The 16261-nt window shown below is 40.3% G+C and overlaps 1 protein-coding gene across 1 annotated transcript; it reads right to left on the bottom strand.

Moving 5' to 3' along the window:
• Positions 1 to 257: 257 nt before the first annotated feature.
• On the bottom strand, positions 258 to 15802 carry LDLRAP1 (low density lipoprotein receptor adaptor protein 1). The gene is made up of 9 exons (XM_073665860.1): positions 15609 to 15802; positions 10442 to 10584; positions 9115 to 9227; positions 8546 to 8660; positions 5544 to 5616; positions 4552 to 4644; positions 3307 to 3431; positions 2579 to 2613; positions 258 to 1587 (listed from the first exon to the last, which is right to left on the bottom strand). The coding sequence occupies exons 1-9, from the start codon at positions 15694 to 15696 to the stop codon at positions 1443 to 1445; spliced, it is 930 nt and encodes a 309-aa protein (XP_073521961.1). The 5' UTR covers positions 15697 to 15802; the 3' UTR covers positions 258 to 1442.
• Between the last annotated feature and the right edge of the window lie 459 nt (positions 15803 to 16261).

Genomic DNA, 16261 nt, shown 5'->3' with positions numbered 1-16261 from the left:
TTTTTTGAATTTCCCCTTTGAAATGTTTTATTGAATATTACATTTACCATATTATTGTCACTGCTTCCCTTAGTGCTCCCAGAATATAATCTGTGCAATTCAATCTTTTAGGACATCCTGGTGCTTTTCATCACAATAGCCTCAATAATAAATTACCCTATTTTGTCAGAATAAAGCCATTTAGAAGAGATGCCCTTTGTCCCTGCTCACAATAGACAAGGTAGATTCAAGTTGAAGAATTTGCACAAAGCCAAACATCCATTTATAAATTTAGGTTTTAAGCAGAATATATTGTAGAATGATTGTCTTATGTTACAGTTGTACATTCAAGTAATAAAAAGCTGTATTACAATGCATAGTTAGAAAAAAAACTTCTATATCAAGGATTTCAACATAAACACACACTTCAATATTACTTGTTTATCCAGATCGTAATGAAACCCAACATATAGCTAATAAAGAGCCAGAGGTTAAAGTGTTTTTGCTCTATTCTGTCAGTTACAAAAAAGGAGCAGGTGAAGGGAAATAGTTGAGCTTTCAGAGTTTGGAAAGTGTAATTGGATAGCAATAGTAACGGAGCGATCTACGTAATGTTAGTGTTAATCCAGACACCACTTTGACATGAGAATCCTGCATGATGGCAGAAGGTGCCTACAATGGACAGAAACTGGAGACATACAAACATATGGAACAAAACTGGGCACTTGTAAGACAGTTATGAAGTGTAAATTCTTATTTAACTTTCCCCCTCCCCTTTCAAAAAACTTTACATGGTCATCACCAGCATGGTATTAAATATAAATTAAAAAGACAAAAGCATGCAAATAAAGGAAACCACTTTTCTTATCTTCCATAAAAGCAAAAAACAATAAGTGCAGTTCACTGAAGTGCGATAATTTATGTGTATAAAAAAAATTATATAAGTGGTGTCAATACTGTATAGACATAAATGTGAAGATTAAGAATCACCCTAAAATGTAGCTGGTGAACGACCTGAACCAACAGCCAAAGCCATATTATTGCTTCCATTTGACTGGACATTCATTACTTCTCAATTAGTATCCAGGCAAAGAAATCGAAGGCTTTCATAAGGAGAATAACAAAAAAAAAGATTGCATCTCCTCAACATCTGTAGGGCATGGATGCTAAACAGCTTAAATACTGATGTAAAAGTTGTAACAATATATTTCCCAAAGCACAAACTTCAAATACAAGTTCTTTCTGGGGTTAGCAAAAGGTTGTTGAACTCTTGGTTAGGCCACTGCATGCCATTTGATGTAAAAATATATATTTCTCAACAGTTCTTTCCTCCATTATGTCATAGAAAATAAGACTCAAGTTAAAGCTTTGGTTTTATGGTCCCATGTCAAAAACTATTTTTCAGTGATTTTATTTGCTCTTGGGACTATTGCACTGAAAACTGGAAGCCTATTTTATCAATGTCAGAACATAAACAGGTCATCTCCATCCGCATGGTGCAGCTCCATTCTGTCCCAAGTAGTAGGGGAGAAGCATTCTTCAGGTTGGATATCATTCTCTGTCACTCCGATGTCAAGAACCTGAGGATTGGTCCTGGACTCTGCAAGTCTACAAGTCAAAAGACAAGAAAAAAACCTAATGAATACCAACAAGAAATGTCAGGGTAAAACATTTGCTGTGTCCAAACCATCAAGGGCTTGTCAACTTAAAGAATTGTAGCCAATTTCAGATAGGGAATGGATATAAATTTAAATATTGCTGGTATACATGTCACTGGTATGATATACAAGGGGAGGTATGTGTCACTTAGGTTGTCCTGTGGGTTTCTGAACTGAAACCCATTAAAGTTCAGCCAGCATGTTATATGCTGGGGTTAACTCTTAAAGGGTGTGGTTTTGTGGGAATGGCAAAGAGGGTGGGAGGCCATTCCCCAACCTACCCTCAGGGTGTGGCTGAGCCAGACTAAATACTCAGTCAATAGTTTGCTCTGTGGTGTGTGGCCTGGAGAGGGAAGTCTCCAGGCTGTGTTGAGCTGAAGCCAGAAAGCAACACCGGAGGACTGGTGTTGCTAAAGACTTCGCTGTGCTACCTGGAGCAGGCCGAGCCTTGCTTGCTAATAGACTGTTCTAATTTCTCTTTTGTTTTCCCGTTGACCCCGCCGAGGGGGCCTGTTTATTTTTATTTTTTTTAATGGGACGCTGCTGGAGTTTGTGCCGCATAATAAACCCGCAGGAAGTTTTACCCGAACCGTGTGTCCTGCCAAGCAAGTCGCTTTAGGAAACCGGTGGCAGTCTCCGCACAATTAACAGCGGAAACTCTAAACATTCAAAAACTCAGTTTGGAATTGCTGCTCAGTTTTCACTCAAAAACCTCTTCAAACTAAATATGTTTCTTAAATCATGTGCACACCCGAGTCTTTTTTTTTGCTAACTTACTCTATAAAAATGCAATGTCCGGGGAGGTGGAAAACCACACTATTAGTACACATTTATTCAAACTTCTGGCCCAAGGTTAGAAGTGTGCCCCCACGTGAAACTGTACTTTCTGCACATTGAAGTGCGAATCCCATTAGAATTTTTAGCAGACACTAAAACATTACCTTGAAAATGCCTCATCAAGTCCATCATCAAGTTCCTACACAAAAAGAGGGTGGGGAGAAGGGGAAAAAATAAAAATGCATAAAGATTGAGTATTTCCACATTGAGAACTGTAATATTGGAGGTTAGGGTTTATGGATCAACACACTTATTCCCCCAATGCAAGTTTTCACAAAAAAAAAAAAAAAAAAAAAAACCCACACAACTTTAGGGATTCAATTAGTTGCCAATGTCATTACTAGGATAAAGCCTTCTAACACCAAGTTTAGACAACTGGTGAGTCCTATGACAATATGGATGGCAAATAAAGTCTAATTTTCCATAGGCAGAACATCAGCTCACAGATAAAGGGAGCGTTGTGTTTGAGGGAAAGAAGGGGGTGCTGGCAAGGTCCAGCTATATGCCAACAATGAGAACCAGGTTAAAATTACAAAACACTGTTTGTGTCATCTCCTGAAATCTAAGTTCTTCATGTGACAGGATTTCAGCTTGGCATTTTCTCCACACATTAATTGCCTGAAGATTTACATTCAAGCCATCAAGACAGGAGGTAAGAGGATTTCATGCTCAGAGGTATATTCTAAACTTGCTTCAATGAACAGCTCATTTTGTGCATTCTTGCAGATTTTCTTGTGAATTTATGCTAAGCTCATGCATTGACATTTGCATTTCGCAGCATGTAGGAAGCCAAAAAAAAAAAAGGTCTTAAAGAGAAACAAATCCTACTCACCCACACTACATTGTTGTTCTCATTACAGGCACCTTGTCCAAATATATCCTCAAAATGATTGTCACTGGCATTTAACACATCTAATGTTTTGGTGGCTTCTCCTAGATCTAACAGATTACCTGTAGCTAAATTAAATTCATAGAAATGGATTAGAACCATATATAAAAAATATATATATATATATATATATATATATATATATATATATATATATATATATATATATATATATATATATATATATATATATATATATATATATATATCCGATTTTTAATTCCCCTTTAAACAATTTTGCTCTTGGAGCTTAAGGATACTATAATTTTTTATTTTATTCTCTGCAGTAACATAAGTGATAACACTAATAGATTACAAGCTCTTTAAATACTAAAGCGCCTCAACACTTACCAGTTTGTAGAGATTAAACCGTGTATAACATACTCAAGGGAGACATGAACAAAATTAATGTCCAGCTTTGTACCCAACAAATCCCTAGCTCTGCATATCCAATTCATGTAAGGGTCTATTGAGTTTTATCATATGGTGCAACTCCAAGACCACAGTAGAATTTAATGTTGCAATTAATAGCATGTCTACATAGTTAGGAGGCAAAAAATCCTTTAAGCTGCACAGGTGGTAGGAGGGAGTTGGTAGGTCCGTTTGGGAATTTCCAGTTTAGTGAATCATTGGCCTCTGTAGCTTTATGGCATACATGCCTGCTTCATGGTAGCAATGCCAATGATGCATGGCACCTGACCAGCAGAGGCCACTGAATAGGTGTTTGACCCTTCCCAAGACCAGGTCTTGTATTGTAGAAAATGAATAATTGCCTGCCGCAATTCCAGTCATTGTTTCCGGCAGGCCCAAAAACCACCAAGAGCCGTCTCAGACAACGAATGGAGTCAAGGTAGAGCATTTAGGATGGGGTTGCAAATCCAGAATCCAGGGGTGTGGGAGGTAGTCGGAGGGTAGAAACCAAACAAGTTACACCCTCCCATCTCACAAACTGGGCATAATTTGAAATTTTGGGACCACCACTTGAGCACAAATCAATTCAGTGCCAAGGCTTCATTTGATTACCACAAACTTGTCATTTAAAATATTCACAATTTACCCAAATCCTAATTTTTTTGGCAATTGGTCTGCAAGCCAAAAACAATTTGGCAATACAGCAAGTCAATGATCCACATTACATACACTTACAGTATTATGGCGAGTTTAATTAAAAGACCATTATACATTTACCTCCTTTAAGGCTAGCAGAACTCGATGACCCTTCTGACTGAGAACTACTTGTCCCTTCACCATCAGAGCCAGATTTCTCCCTTTTCTCTTTACCTACATATAAAGTAAGGGGGATAAAAAAAAAAAAAATTCTTCCCATTCCAAAAAGTGTTGTGAAAACAAAAATATATATTTTCATGTATACAGACAAAAGTGACACTTAGCCAATACAGCTTCATTCAACAGTAAACTGCCCTGTCAATCTAATCACCCACCGCAGGTCTGGAAGCCAAGTCTATATTTGTATAAGTGAATATGTGCTTTCATGGGTCAGCCGAGGCTACCCGAGCAGCTACTGCTCTTTGCCTTTTTTGGCTCCAAGCATAAAACATGGTATTGTCACAGTATTTAATGTGGCCCTTGAAATGCTATTGACAGCGCACCCATCTCTGCACTAGTCTTTGTTGCATCATAGGACAGACAGTCCCAAACACCAGGCAGACCCCTTACAAACAAGCAGAGGTAGAGCTGCTGTGGCATCTGCACTTCCCAGTCTAGGACTTTAGTCTCGATAGATTTGTCGTTAGTAGTTTCTGTACACTTACAATGATGGCTGACAGGGTAAGGTGGTGGGGATTAACATACGGCTTTCAGATTTAGGGTACATGCAGGTTTTTTTTTTTTTTGTCTGAGAAGTCAAGGACCACAAGCCAAATGATTGCATATTTAAACAATCCCCCCCCAAAAAAGATATTCATTTTGCTGGCACACCCTGAAAATACTCAATATGTGAACCTAAAAAAAAAAAGTTAACACCATGGCAGACTTTAAATAAAAGTACATACAACAGCAAATTAGGTCATGACCAGCGAGAGATTTGGAAAATTAAATTGTAATGTTTCCAAAAGAACGCAGAGAAGAACTTTCTGATAGCTTACCAGAATAAAATATTGAGACTGCTGTAAGAGGGTCAAGTATAATTTCTCCTAATATTTAACATCGCACATACTTACCATCTCTGGAAACTTGCCAGAACTCAAATGCCACTTTAAAAGCTTGTGCCACTGTTAATGTAACTGCTTGTGCCTATAAAAGAGGATCATATACATCATGAGTTTGAGATAAAGGAGGTCTGAACATAAAGTCCCCATCCCCCCACATGTATTGTCCAATACATGCAAGAATTGCTACATAGACAAAACTAAAGAACTTTCATACAGAGCAGAAAAACTTGGCACTCTTTGAAAATAAGTTACTTTTATTTGCTTCCATATAGCGTTAAACATTTTCGGTCCTGATACAGACCTTCATCAGAACTCAATGCTTTAGGTATGGAATTCCCAGAAAAAATGTGCGGGTGTGCGATAGACATCACTTGAGGAGAGTGCTCTCAGACACAGCCAGTGCACATTTATAAAAGTCTCAGTAATTTAAAAAAAAAAAAAAAAAAAAAAAAAAAGAGTATACAGACAGGACAGCAGGGGATCACAGCTGATTGAAGTAAAACATGGTTTAAAGAACAGCCAAACAGAGAAATGTTTCACTTCACAAGAACAATCAGCTGTGATCCCCTGCAGTAATATCTGTATACTCTTTTGCTTCCTCCCCTGCCCAGGAGTTGTGGTATGATCAGACCCTGTATGGTCTGTACAGTCAGACACAGCCATTACACAGTACACAGCAGAGGCACATTTATAAGATTATCTCAGCACAGGAACATTTTATTTAATCACATCCAAATGTGGAAGTTATTATTTCAAGATATACTGATTAAAATTAACTTTCGTTTGTGGAAAGTACCCTATTAAAATGCGTTTTAAGGTTTTTTTGCTGGGATCCCAGTTGCAGACACCACATGCCTCAACACATTTGCTTCTTTTCTCCATGAAATGTTGTGAGGCAGAACAGAAGGAACTGCCAAGCTTTGAATCCATTCTCTTGCCATCTCCTTCCCATCACTAATTGAATACAGCATATGCGAACCAAGCATGGCTTACTGAAGGATGGGAGGTAGCTGACGAGATCTGCGTGTAGCAGACGTCATGCCACATGTGAACAGAGCTCAAACCGCAGCACTGCCTGCAGCTACCAGAGGAAGGAGCCATAAATTTAAGGAAGCAAGTTAGCCATGTTGGATAGCATGAAAACAAGAGTAGTGGTTATGCTAGTGACTAGGGGACCATGTTTGTCACAAACATGTTATAATCAAGGGGTAACAGAGGACTGGAGAGAATAGAGGCATGTGGCATGGAAACTGAGGCATTAGTGGTTCTCTAACCCATGCCACAAACTTCCATCATACACTACAAGTTGTTAATAGGGTGAAACAAGAAGCCACTGTTAAATCAATGCTGTATACTCTTTCAATATTGAGTTCACATGCTATACATAAGTTACTAGATTTAGTGCTGTATGTTAAACCGCATCTAAAAACAAACCAAACGAAGTGGGGCTCCACGAGGTTCTAGTGGAAGAGAACGGCTGATCTGTAGATGTACAGTCACTAATGAGACTACAAAGTGACTGGCCATCTACCTACAGGCAGTCATCTGTGGTGCCTTGTTTTTTTTTTTTTTTTTACGCCATTTACTGTTAATATCAATTATTTTTCGAGATAAGTTTATTCATGAACATTTGCTGACTAAAGAGCATCATGCTCATTTTTTCTTTGGGGACCATCCACAATACATACAGGTGCTTCTCACAAGGTTAGAATATCAAAGTTAATTTCAGTTCTTCAATACAAAAAGTGAAACTCATATTATATAGAGTCATTACAAACAGAGTGATCTATTTCATGTGTTTATTTCTGTTAATGTTGATGATTATGGCTTACAGCCAACGAAAACGCAAAAGTCATTATCTCAGTAAATTAGAATACTTTATAACAGCTTGAAAAGTAGTTATTTTAAAATCGGAAATGTTGGCCTAGTGAAATGTATGTTCAGTAAATGCACTCAATACTTGGTCGGGCTCCTTTTGCATCAATTACTGCATCAATGCGGCGTGGTATGGAGGCGATCAGCCTGTGGCACTGCTGAGGTGTTATGGAAGCCCAGGTTGCTTTGATAGCAGCCTTCAGCTCATCTGCATTGTTGGGTCTGGTGTCTCATCTTCCTCTTGATAATACCCCATAGATTCTCTATGGGGTTAAGGTCAGGTGAGTTTGCTGGCCAATCAAGCACAGTGATACTGTTGTTTTTAAACCACATATTGGTACTTTTGGCAGTGTGGACAGGTGCCAAGTCCTGCTGGAGAATGAAATTTCCATCTTCAAAGAGCTTGTCGGCAGAGGGAAGCATGACGTGCTCTAAAATTTCCTGGTAGACGGCTGCGCTGACTTTGGTCTTGATAAAACACAGTGGACCTACACCAGCAGATGACATGGCTCCCCAAACCATCACTGATTGTGGAAACTTCACACTAGACCTCAAGCAGCTTGGATTGTGTGTCTCTCTACTCTTCCTCTATAATCTTGAGTTCCAATTTTCATTTGGAAATCTGGGACCTTGTGGAGTGTCAATGACTGCCTTCAGGACATCTGTCAAGTCAGCAGTCTTCCCCATGATTGTGGAGCCTACTGAAACAAACTAAGGGACCTTTTTAAATGCTTAGGAAGCCTTTGCAGGTGTTTTGTTAATTATTCTAATTTACTGAGATAATGACTTTTGCGTTTTCATTGGCTCTAAGCCATAATCATCAACATTAACAGAAATTAACTTGAAATAGATCACTGTTTATAATGACTATATAATGAGTTTCACTTTTTGTATTGAAGAACTGAAATAAACTTTTTGATGATATTCTAATTTAGTGAGGTGCACATGAACAAGGTGTTACATTCATAATGACTGTTCTAAACATTCAGCCTGTACAACATGAACTACTCTTTATATAATCATTGCAGCAGTACATTACTCTTTTGGCAGGAAATAAACAGTCAGATTGTTAAATGCAGTTTCAAGAGCCACAAAAAAATAAATCAGTTTAAAAGGGACAAGAAAGTCAAGGTTACCATTTTCCGCTTCGTACACAGAAATGCATGGCATTCCAAGGTTTCATTCTGTTGGCTTTGAGCAATGTAGGCAAAGACTTTGTCATGTAACTTATCAGCCGTACAATACGATATCCTGCAAGAAGAGGGGCATTTGTATTATTGATTTGAGTAGTAAAATATCAAGGAACAAAAGAGATTCCAGAGAACTGTACATTACAAAACACTTATGCTTTATATCTGCATTATACAGAGTGTCAAGGGTTCACGCATTAGAGATCAAGAACAGACACGCAGCACTATTCTACTCTCAAGATCTTACAAAAACGGATCCTGCATAGATGAGGTTTTAAGAAGCTGGCGTTGTCTCATACATTTCATTTGTCTGAAAACTGGCATGAGAACTCCAGCATTTCTTTGGATGCGGTTTGCAACATTACACTACAGTATTCATATACATTCAGTTGTTCTTAAAACATGCAGTTACATAAGGAGGCCTTATACCGTAATTACTGGCACCGAGAAGGCCTAGATTTTGGCTTTTCATACACAGTAGACATTTGGAGAAGTGAGGCAAGCGATTAACTCACCTATAAATTGACACGTTTTCAATTAACTTGTTGGTCAAGCTGTCATGAAGGATTATTCCGCGAGGTGTCACTTTTAAAAGCACCTTCTGTAGTTTCTTTCCACCTGCTTTAGCCTTAAGAAAATAGGATAGGCAACATGTACATAATTAAACACGAGTAAAGTCTACCTGTGCTCAGAACTATAGTATACCATTATGTTGACAGGTCCTTCTTCCTGGACAGCTTCTACTTCAACATGCCATTTCCTTCAGAAACCCAACTTCCTCTCACACTTGCATGTGACAAAGTCAAACTAATAACAAAAGTAGTTCTTTGGAGGACCACCACAAGTACATTTAACCTTTACTGTCTTATTTAGCTGGTTGTAGACAACACTATTAGATATCTGATATTAACAAGTAAAGACTGTCAAGAAGCCCTCAGACAGATTTACTGACAGTTGACGGACCACGTCACAGACGGTCTGACTATAACAGTCCCTTTCTACATATCATAATAAAAATTTTAAAGGTAGTTGAGCACATTCTGCTATGACTAATGCCATATTCACACATCTGTGGGCTATGGTCAGAGTACGGACCACTGTGCAAGGCCTGTTTGTAGGTCTCCTGACACAAACTTTACAGCCTCGTAGTCATAGGATGTGTGAATGTGACATAAGACGGAAAGTGCTGCAAACTTCTTACAATCCCAGGCAGACCATGTACTACATGACTATGAAAGCGAGGGGGGGGGCGCGCGACTCTTAATGCTAGACTTCAGTAGGCAAAAGTGTTTACCCCTTCAACTTAATGCTTGCCACAATAAAAAAAAAAAAAAAAAAAAAAAAAAAAAAAGCCAGTTGAGTCGAGTCCACGTAAACAGAAGTCAGTGATGGGCTGCAGCCTACTCACAATCACTGAAGGAGACAGGGCTGGACTGGGTGAGAGCGAGTCATGGGGTCATTTTGCCATCACAGCATGTATGAATTTCTACAAAAAGTTGAAAGAGGAAAGACCATTGTTGGTAGCACAACTATGGCCAGTAGCTTAGAACATTAGAGAAGAAGTGTGATGAAGATATAACGACCCCATGCACATCAGATGGCCCTGCCATAGCCATTAGACTATTGTACCATCCCTGTGAACACACTTATGCTAAACGCCCATAGATAAATGCACAGCAAGTGTTAAATACCATACACAAAGTTTACTTCCAAATTCAGAAGGCGTTTGACATTTTCCTGTAGCTGCATGCACACGGCATTGATGAATTACTTCTGGCTGTAAAAAACAAAGTTCTCCTTCCCTTGCCAAACAATGGAAATTTGGAAGTATTACACACATACTGTTGCTACAATCCTCTTCACCGCAGCAGCAGACAATTCTTCCCCTTTCGGTTGTTCTACCAAGGTCATGCCCAAATACTTCAGATGAAACAGCATTCCTTCTAACAGAGTTTCCCTGGTATCTGTCCAATTTTCTGGAAGCTCTAGAAATAAGACAGAAGTTCATGAAGTGCCTTTATTTCTCATGAACACCAGGGACCTTGAGCAAATACAATCCCTGTATATACAAGACAAAAACACAAGAAGCAGGGTACAATAGCAGATCATAGTAAACATTTTATGGGACAGACGCCACTTGCTTTCAATAGCATGGATTAGTAACCATCTAAGCCTGGGTGCAATAGATACCCTCCCCTCCACCCAGCTAATTAGCCCTAGGATATGGGGAACAATTCTTAACTTGTTGTGGATTATGCAATTATAATTAACAATACTGCATCCTCATTAATATCACATTGTTCACCAATGGAATGTACAGGGAAAAAAGGCACAAACTAAGTAACCATAGCAGACTACCCGAGTATTTGAGAAGCCAGGTAACTTAACCATTTGCCCAATGATAGCCTCATGTTGTCAGTTTGTTTTAACCAGGACTATAGTCAAATAACCTTTTACTATGTAAAGAGCTTAAAGGGAATCTGTCACCCCCCTGGGAGATATCAGACCTCTACTATGGACATACAGGGTATAGAAAAGTAAATCTACGCTTACTTGTATGGCCCATATTAGAGGTCTGATTGCAGAGAAAAGAAGTTTGTCTTTTTAGTGTTTAACAGGCTTGGCGTCCGTGGAACGCCAAGCAATGCCCGCCTATCTGATTATTATTCCCCTAAATCACTGCCCATCAGCCTAGTTACCATTTTCCCTCCCTGACACGTCACAGGGTGCTGCGACGTGCGCTTTCCTTTCTCACCTCTGGCCATGCGCAAAGCACGACTCTTATAGACCGCGCTGTGTTTCCTCCCGGCCGGGTTTGTATGAGCACAGTGCCGCAGAAAACCTTCTTATAACGCACCGGGAGGCGCTGGAGTAGAAGTTAGTGTTTCCCTGGCACCTGCGCAATAGAGCACTGCACTCATACAAACCTGGCCAGGAGGAAACAAAGCGTGGTCTATAAGAGTCGCGCTTTGCGCATGCACCGGGAGGTGAGGAAGGAAAGCGCACATCAGTGTCCTGTGACGTGCAGGGGAGGGAAAAATGGTAACTAGGCTGAGAGGTGGCGATTTAGGGGAATAATAATCAGATGATAGGCGGGCATTGCTTGGCGTCCCCTGGACGCCAAGCTTGTTGAAAACCAGAAAGACAAAACGTCTTTTCTCTGCCGTCAGACCTCTACTATGGGCCATACAGGCAAGTATAGATTTACTTCTCTATACCCTGTGGGGTAGGGAGGGGGGGTCAGATTCCCTTTAATGTTGAGGCGAGTCTGAGAAAATCAGCAGATGTTGAAAGGGAACATTTTCATACTGAAATTTTAAATAGCTTAACCCCATCAGGCATGCCAAGTCACTGCTTTAGACTTAAGGTGGGCAGCATTATGTTGTTGAGAAATTTGAATACAAAACGAGGACTCTGCAATGGTACCCGATTAGTTGCAACATAATTGAATAGAAATGTTCTTGAGGCAGAGATTTTACCAGGATCAGCTGAAGGTGACAAGGCATACAGAGATTTCCACACGATCAGCCCTGGGCAATTCACTTTTTGAATTAGCAAAAGTCTCAGTAATCTTCTAAATTTTATTTTTGTTTTCCATGCTGCTGTTTACTAATTTATTAATTATGACAACTTTGTTGTTCATCATGTAAAAAGGCATGGGTAACTGGAGTTAGTTTTTATTATGTTAGCACACTTTTCTAGCTTCCCGAAACTCAGGCTGCTAGTATTCTATATCTAGATATCACTCAGAACAGGTTTTAAAGTAATGAACTTGCTTAGAAGATGAAGGAAGGTCACAAGATAAACTAGAAACATGGGGCAACAATCTAGCCAAAGACAAGTTCTCTGCAACATACTAACCACAAACGTGAGAACAGAAGTTAAATTGGATTTATTACCTACCTTCACAGGAAGCCAATTGCTACAGTCTCAGACTAGACATGAACAAGGTTCCCTTACACAAAGATGCTGTCCAACCCCCCCCCCCACACACACACACACACACAGTTTGGTGGTGGGAGAATTTCTACGCAAACAATGGCAATGTCAGCAATTTAATTAATAAAAACTTTTCTTCATCATATTCATCTTAGTAGTCAGCTTGACTGAAAAATAAATACGTTTTTGGGGGACATTTGCACAAAATTCCAGTTAAAATCAGATAAATGCCTGCAGCGGATTCTTTGTGGTCTGTCGATGAGATTTCAAAAAGTCTCATCCATAATACTGTGGATTTGGGGGGCTAGTTTACAGCCACCTGATTGTTAGTGTCTTGACAGTCAGGAAGGCCCCATACACATTAGAGTTGGCAGATGGTTTTAAAATAGGTAGGTTTTGCGTGTGGGGGGGGGGGGCTTTACTTGGCGATGCCTTCCTGAAGATGGTCTACACTTCACCCAAAATGTTAAATTGGTAGGGTTTTATAGATGCTTATGTCTTAGTTTTCTTGGTGATCAGGAATATCACTATCAGAATTGTACTATGTAGTAGGATCTGACAGTAATCTAGCGTGTATGGAGATAACAGTCACATAGTGGAAAACTAGGTTTGGCCAGTCTGACTCAGGAATTCCTGCTCCCACCTCAAACACCACTCCCTTTAAAAGAGAAAAAAAAAAAAAAAAAAAACACATTATTTTATCATTGATTTAAGGGGAAAATACAGTACAAGGAGCACCTACAGGTCTTTAGTACCCAGTTTCACAAGATTGCATTGCCAAGGTAACTTTAGATCTGCGAGCCTGGAATTACACATCATAAATACAAGATGTTTCCCCCCCCTTCCCCATATATCATGCAGGCTGACGGCAACCGATATGCCTTGTCTAAACCTAACACACATACCTGGAATTCCTGGCTTTACAGACACAGCAATCAGCCAATATCAAATTCTGACACTTTACAATATTTGCAGATCTTCCCTAATAAACTTTCTGGAGTCTGCATATTTTCTCCCCAGCGGTCCTGTTCACTCTAGTCATTTCATAAAGGGTTAAGTTACCTACAAGCCACATGAACAGGAACCCCCCCCCCCCCCCCCAATAAGAAACCCATCACAATTACAGCCTTTACAAGAAAGAGCAATGTGCTGCTGGCACACAAAAACAGCCTGCCTGTTATTCTCAAAAAGATAGTACAGCCACTTCTACCACAGACCAAGCAACAAGATACAATGTAACAAGCTACCATAAATACAATAAACTACATGTAAATAGTTCTGAATATGTCACAGGTATTTACACAAGAGCAGAAAATCCTTCCCATCTCAGATGGTCCAAGTTGATCTTCATTGACATCCTAGGTTTGATGAAGGCCCATATTTTAGAGCCAAAAAGTTGCTGAATATTTTGGATTGGCCTAATAAAATATTTCATGAACTTTGGAGTGCTGAGTATCTTGATATATTTACTTTCACGGAGTGGAACCGTAATTTTTTTTTTCTTGAGTGCCGTATAGCTATTACTGATGTGGCTCATAAGTTCAGGTCAAGAAACCTGCAGCCAGTCTGTACTCGTAAATCACAGGTGTGAACATGGCCTAACAAACCTTACATCAAATTAATAGCAAATAGTCAGTGGAAACACTAGGGGCACATAGATACAGAGAGGGGATTATTCAGATCAACAAGTCGGACATCGGTGGGACTGACAGGGGAACGGATGGGGGGGGGGGGGTTGTCCCAACTCTAATAGCAGATCTAGTAGGATGGAGGATGGTTACTTGTGCATGTTAGCTTTTAATTTGCCCAGTCTTTTGATCCAGCTGCCAGAGGAGCCCAAATCCTAGCTAAGTGGTATGGGCACCTGAGAGTTTATTAGTGTTCTCAGGGCACAAATGCAATTCATATAATGAAAGGGAACTTTTAAAAAGTGCATAAGACACAGCCACATTGCACTTAGAGAAAAAAAGAAAAGCAATAGTTTAGTCACAAAGCCTGAAGACAGAAAAGTGAGATTCCTGAAGTCTCATGCACACATTGGAATATTCTGCAAGGAAAACATGAGCAATCTATTTTTTCAGCATTTTTCCTGCAGATTTTAATGAGGGGGGGGGGGGGGGGGGGATCTGCAACAAAAATGCATATTTTACACATTTTTTTTCCTGCCAAAAGATGGATATTTCTGCTGTAATACTTGAACGTGTGCACAAGCCCTTAGGCTACTGACATCACTTCTTGTCTAGCAAGTGAATCACTAGACCTATGGGGTTCCAAACAGGTAATTTATTAAGAGCTGGGGACTTTCTAAAAGTAAGAGAAAACCCTTTACATAGATCTCAGTCCTGATGAGACTGATCTCTTTGGAATCTTTAAGTCTCCCCTCTATTACAATTAAGGTTTTTAACTTTAGCTGGAAAATTCTATTCTGAACCCCAGGCAGGAAGCTTTCAGAAAGGCTTAGATTTTCAAAGTAAGTACACCAGCTCCAAGACCTAGTTAATACTGTGAAATCTGGTGACAGATCCACTTTAAGCCTCATTGGCCCCCCATGGGAAATACATAAGAGGGTCATCCACACAACAGGGGTATAACATCAGAATACCCCTTTTGTGGCCTGTGAAATACCTCGAGCACCGCTACTCCCTCTGCACCCACCATAGCTATACTCATAGGGGCTACCAGAGACACATGGTTAATCTTGAATGGGCAAGTTGTAGCCGTTTAACCCCTTCGCAGAAGGTGCTTATTCCCCTCTAGACATAACATTCAGACACATGGGGGGGGTGGTACAAAACAGATGGAAGCCAATGATCCCCATTATGGTTTTCCCAAATACACAGAGGAGCACTAAACAGATACAAACCCACGTGATTGTGTGATGCAGCAGAGCTGAGTTTGTTAGGTAACACACCCAGACAAGGCTTGATCACAGACAGTACATCCCGCTCTGCTCCGTAGCCTGCCTTATAGGCTCAGTGCATGGAGGGCAGCAGGAGTAGCGCTGACAGCAGCCGTCCCCATGTCCTGCCTGCCCCCAGTACATTACACAGCGCCCCCTCCCCGCACTCACTCTTGTGCCGCCCGCTTCCACCCCACGACTGCTTGGCGATGCTGGGGCTCCTGATGATCGCCCTTCCCGCAGACTTCAGCGCGTCCATCCTTCAGGGGAGAAACTTCACAACTTGGAGAAAACTTTTCGCCCTCTTTCCCCCCTCCCTACTCGGAGTCGATGAATGATCACGTCTGTAGAGGGCGGTGATATTTATGGAAATATGGTCACATGACAGGGTCGGACACGCCTCCTCTTAATAGGGCACTATAGTTTGGGGCTGTGTGACGCGGACTCCTCATATGAGCCCGGACACTCGTGGGGGCTGTGGGACTCTAGTGCAGGGGGATATGTGTCTATGTCATTCACACAGACGTGGAACCAGACGGCATAAAGTAGTCATCATCCACCATTGCTCCAGACAAGGTGTCACTCTAGTGGCTGATAACAGAAGACAATAAACTTTTTTAAGCAATTTTGTTTAAGGCCACGTTCACACTGTCAGTATTTGATGAGTTTTTTTCCTCAGTATTTGTAAGTCAAAACCTGAAGTGGGTGATAAATACAGAAGTGGTGACGTGTTTCTATTATACTTTACTCTGATTGTTCCTCACTATTACCATCCCTATTAATCGGGCGTACTACTCAGAACATGACCTTAATCAGATTGTGTT

Source organism: Phyllobates terribilis, unplaced genomic scaffold (genome assembly GCF_046119375.1).
Source record: "Phyllobates terribilis strain yellow unplaced genomic scaffold, ASM4611937v1 Scaffold_2__4_contigs__length_985480577, whole genome shotgun sequence".
Taxonomy (NCBI): Eukaryota; Metazoa; Chordata; class Amphibia; order Anura; family Dendrobatidae; genus Phyllobates; species Phyllobates terribilis.
Note: the sequence above shows the minus strand (reverse complement) of the source record. Positions and strands in the feature narration are given on the sequence as shown.